General features: G+C 43.4%; 1 protein-coding gene across 1 annotated transcript in view; it reads right to left on the bottom strand.

The window, feature by feature from the left end:
* Positions 1 to 5,259, bottom strand: part of LOC135463479 (failed axon connections homolog) — a 12,086-nt gene extending 6,827 nt beyond the window's left edge. Inside the window, exons 1-5 of the mRNA XM_064740737.1 lie at positions 4,830 to 5,259; positions 3,826 to 3,958; positions 2,685 to 2,712; positions 1,002 to 1,079; positions 216 to 363 (exon numbers count right to left, since the gene is read on the bottom strand). Coding sequence (XP_064596807.1) covers positions 216 to 363; positions 1,002 to 1,079; positions 2,685 to 2,712; positions 3,826 to 3,958; positions 4,830 to 4,906 — 464 coding nt within the window. The 5' untranslated portion in view covers positions 4,907 to 5,259. The remainder of the gene's footprint in view (positions 1 to 215; positions 364 to 1,001; positions 1,080 to 2,684; positions 2,713 to 3,825; positions 3,959 to 4,829) is intronic.

Genomic DNA, 5,259 nt, shown 5'->3' with positions numbered 1-5,259 from the left:
TGACCACAGCATATCGTCAGGTACGAAGTAAACCTCATAAAGTAACACACCGCCGACCACGGCACATCGTCAGGTACGAAGTAAACCTCATAATGTAACACACCGCTGACCACGGCACATAGTTAGGTACGAAGTAAACCCCGTAATGTAACACACCGCTGACCACGGCACATAGTCAGGATCGAAGTAAACCTCATATGTAACACACCGCCGACCACGGCACATAGTCAGGTACGAAGTTAAACCTCATAACGTAACACACCGCCGACCACAGCACATCGTCAGGTACGAAGTAAACCTCATAATGTAACACACCGCTGACCACGGCACATCGTCGAACCATCGTTGAAGGGTGAAGTTGTTCTGCGATTTTCAGTAAAGTAAGTGTAGTGACTGTATTCACCTTACATACCATGTTCTCGGGTTAGTATTTTATCTGTGCCCCTAGTCATATACCCTTTCAATCATTTACAGCCACCGTGTAAAACGCGCTACAAGTGATGATTACTCATTGGCTGAATACGTGTAAAAAACTGGGCAGGCAACTCCTCAATTCACTGCCTTTTTATGCTCTGACCAATGAATAACCTGGGCATGTGAATAAAAACAGAACAAATGTTATCAAAAAGAAGGCTCTTCGAATACCCAAGTTTCGAGATACCACGTTACGACACCACAGTGACGTCCCTTTCCATCGTAAAGTTGTCGCTTCACGGCACAATCCCCATCTTGCCCTAAAGCGACGACGTCATTTTGCACAGGGGCGTGGCTCTGTTAATTGTCCGTAGTTACGTAACTCGAAAACTGAGTATGCGTTAAAACAGGTGTCCGCATATATAAATGTATCAATGCGCAACGTTGGGAGTCAGCCTTTCAACACTAAAAACTGGACACACCAGCACCACCCTACCAGTAGAGACTATCTTCAGCAAGCCTCTGGAAAGCGACTCCTGTAGCAAGGTCCACTCGTGACACACCGCGCATTTAAGTCGACGTCAAACTCTTGTTTAGGAATTCAATGCAGAACTCAGAATCTGCGATCTCTTGGCCATTCAGCTCGATCCAAGGGACTTTACCTTGGATGACATTGTTCGGCCGCAGACATTCTGAAAAGACCATGTTTGGAGTGGTGTATAATATGCTAGACCGTCTCGGTGGCCTAATGGCCTTAGAAGTTAGAGAAAGGAAACAGGACCGGTTGCTCGGTGTCGGTACAATGTTACTGAGTGTGTCATGTCTGGTGTCTTTGACATGATTCTTCAGTGGCGGCGGCACTTTGACTGTATAGACTTGCCCTGCCACAAGAAAACACGGTACATGTATACACACCTAATGACTCTTCGTCGTCAAATACTGAAAAATTGTGAAGTACAACATTAAAACCCAAAACATACATACATATAATATGCTTGAAATATGACTGACCGCATCGGATTTTGACCATTACATCGCCATGCAGCATTTCAGTCGATTATGATCGCGGAGTGTAAGGTTCTACAAGTAGTGTGGAAAAGGATACAGATACTTTAGGTTTATACTGAACAGATGTAACTTCAGATGTGTTGCTTCATGTTTCCAATTAGAACAAATATGTAAGAGAAGAGGCAAAGCAATGTTGTTTCATTGACTGCCTAACACCGGTGAACACAGCATTAGGCAACCTGCGCCACTGATGCACCAACATGACCACCCAGCTCTTGAACATTCTTAGGTTGACGTCTCAGGGCACGAAGACTTCTTTCAAGATCATACCTGTTCTATGGGATTGAGGTCAGGTGATGCTGATGGCCACTCAACAACATCAATACCCGCATTTTACTGAAAATTTTCTGGTCAAAACAGCTGTTTATGGTGTCGCATTGTTACGTTGGAATTAGACACGAAGTTCCCGTAGAAAGTTCAACAAATCATTACGCTACCGCCACAAAATCGATCAACTTCCTGTGCGCAGCATCGGACTTGTTCATCGTATCGTCGCCATGCTCGCACTGTTCCGTCCACAAATCGCAGCGTAAAACGTGACTCGCCCCTAAAACACAGCCCTGTTTCATTGTCCATGGTTTCAGGCGAAATTGTACCTAGCGTCGACGTTCAATACGGTTCACCTGTGTCAGAATGTTGAACGTTGGACACGAAGATCAACAGCGTGCAAGCAGTTTCGCACGGTCTAGACAGTTACGCGACCACTAAACGGGGCGTTACTCGTTGACGTTTACGCAAAATAACGAGGCCGAATGTGATTGTCATCGGCATGTGTCGTCACATGTGGCCGTCCGTGACATTGGACGATCAGATGTCGAACCCGTTTGATGCACATGTATTCTCAGGTCGCGAATTGTCCATTACTGCATCTCACGGCACGTGCAAAAAGCTACAATAGACTGGTCAACCTGGAGCATGCCAACAGCACGTTCACGTTCAACATTTGTGAGGCGTGGCATGAGAAATGTTTATCTCTCAAGATTGTTCGCGTGTTTTTTTTTTAAATCGGCAAATTCTGCACAAATCTGTGTGTTCAACCACGTGAAACTGTGGTCACGTGACCTCGCAAAAGGTCGGAGTCGCGTTCTCACAAAAGACTACCTTGTACTATACCCATTTTCAATACAATTTATTTCTCCAAATATGAAGTTTCTTTTCTTGTTCAGTATATTTGCCATGAATTCATGTCCACCATAAGAACTTGAGAGACATTTGCGTAGAGTAGACGTGCTGGAGAGCAGAATTTATGTGAATATGTGTAGGAAGACAGGGATATCTGGAGTGATCACTACTTATTTAATTGAAAAAATGAAGTAAACGTCCATGGAAGAAACCATACCGAAAACAACATTTACATAGATATTGTAAATGAATAAAACGTTAGCAAATGTGTGGCTTCAATGGTAGGTTTCGTGGATCACTATACGGCGTCACAGAGTTTTTCATCCATAAACCAATTTGACGTTGGAATAGCTCGTATATGAGCATGGGCAGACAGTACATTTTACGAGAATTTCGAAACAAAGGAAGGGATCCCGAATTGTGAAGATACTCCCCTGGTACTTTAGTATGACCATCCTCAGGTAAGTTTCCAGCTTGACACAGCAGTAACAGTTCCCGTATTGTGAACATACTCACCTGGTGCTTGAGTTAGGACATCCTCAGGTAAGTTTCTAGCTTGGCACGGAAAGAATAGATCCTATAATGCGAAGATACTCACCTGTTTCTTGAGCTTTTGACATCCTCAAGTAAGTTTCTAGCTTAACACAGAAGGAACAGATCCTATATTGTGAAGACACTCACCTGGTGCTGGAGTTTGACCATCCTCAGGTAAGTCTGTTGCTTAACACAGAAGGAATAGATCCTATATTGTGAAGATACGCACCTGGTACTTTAGCTTAGCCTTCCTCAGGTAAGTCTCTAGCTTGGCACAGAAAGGTGAGATGCTGGGAGCGTACGGTCCCCGTCTTATCTTGACACAGAAGGAACAGATCCTGTATTGTGAAGACACACACCTGGTGCTTGAGTCTGGCCATCCACAGGTAAGTCTCTAGCTTGACACAGAAGGAATAGATCATGTATTGTGAAGATACTCACCTGGCGCTTGAGTTTGACAATCCTCAGCTAAGTTACTATCTTAACACAGAAGGAATAGATCCTGTATTGTGAAGATACACACCTGGTGCTTGAGTTTGACCATCCTCAGGTAAGTTTCTATCTTAACACAGAAGGAATAGATCCTGTATTGTGAAGATACTCACCTGGCGCTTGAGTTTGACAATCCTCAGGTAAGTTTCTAGCTTGACACAGAAGGAACAAATTCTGTATTGTGAAGATACTCACCTGGTACTTGAGCTTTGACATCCTCAGGTAAGTCTCTAGCTTGACACAGAAAGGTGAGATGCTGGGAGCGTAAGGTCCCCGTCTTATCTGGTGTAACACAATCGTGTCCTTAGGGTAATTACCCACAACGGATCTGATGAAAAGATCATTTCTTTGATATAATCGGTATTTTACGATGGGCCTATATACGGTATAATCAACAATATTTAAAGCAGGTTTTAGATGAAACCCCCGCAACTCGCCAAATTTACCTGACAACCCCGCTGAAATAAGGCCGCAACTAAACCGACGGGAGAAAACATGCAACTTCACTGCCCAAAGTTTTCCACTGCTGGTTTACACTATTAAAGGTGGTCTATATCATTTACACGTTAGGACATCTGATTTACGTATTCCTTTATTTATTTGATAAGTCTTTTTCGGTGTACTGAAGAATGATTTTCTTATATGACGGCGTTCAGCATTATGGTGGGAGGAAATCAGAGAGAGCTCGTTTGAAACCAACCACTAACCGCTGGCAGACTTCCTCACGTGTAACCGCAGAGGAGTCGCGACCTTTGCGGTGCTTAATGAAGTTACTCCATAGTGACAGGCCACAGAATCTGCTGCTCTGCTCTCTGCTATCAGCAATTGGAAAGGTGCAACAGTTCCTATACCGCCCACTACATTGCCCAAGACTAAGTCAATTAAGAGAATTATTACAGGTCTTAAAATGTTATATTGGTACAAAATTACATTGCTCCATTCAAGGAACCAATATCTTCAAGGATCCCAGTATCCTCAAAGAACCAACTATCATCAAGGAACTAAGCATCCTCAAGGAACCAAGTGACCTCAAGGAACCAAGAATCCTCAAGGTGAAAGTTTGGATGACACGTTTTCAGAGCAACAAATCACTGAATCCAAAACTGAGTGCTGAAATAACTTTTTAACGTTGAAAACTGAAACTGGTGTAATGGCAGCAAGACGATGTAAACTTAGCGCTGACTAACGTTGGTACTTACCTCTTCTTACAGGTCAACCACATTGCGACGATACCCAGGATTAAGGACGCTACACTGACCACAGCAAAGAGCTCCATAATTCCCTGTCCACTTCTGTATAGAACCGATAATTAGATATCTCTTCTCGACATCAGTTAGGATCTATAACCTAGAAATCTATAACCGGGAAATGACTTCACTGATTTAGTCGGTCCAAACCTAACAGCCAATACACAAACCTGTGTCCAGTTGCCACATCGCACTCTGAAGACTTTTCAGAATTTGATGTTAATGGTGACCGAAAACCATATTAGAGCGCACGAAAAATACCAAGATTGTACATGCAGAAGAAAAAATATAATATAGCAAATCTCACGCGCATGCTTATTGTTTTCCAGCCTCCATCCACCTATATATCCTCCCCATTTGTCTTCTCCATCCACCTGTATAT

Source organism: Liolophura sinensis, chromosome 3 (assembly GCF_032854445.1).
Source record: "Liolophura sinensis isolate JHLJ2023 chromosome 3, CUHK_Ljap_v2, whole genome shotgun sequence".
Lineage (NCBI taxonomy): Eukaryota > Metazoa > Mollusca > Polyplacophora > Chitonida > Chitonidae > Liolophura > Liolophura sinensis.
Note: the sequence above shows the minus strand (reverse complement) of the source record. Positions and strands in the feature narration are given on the sequence as shown.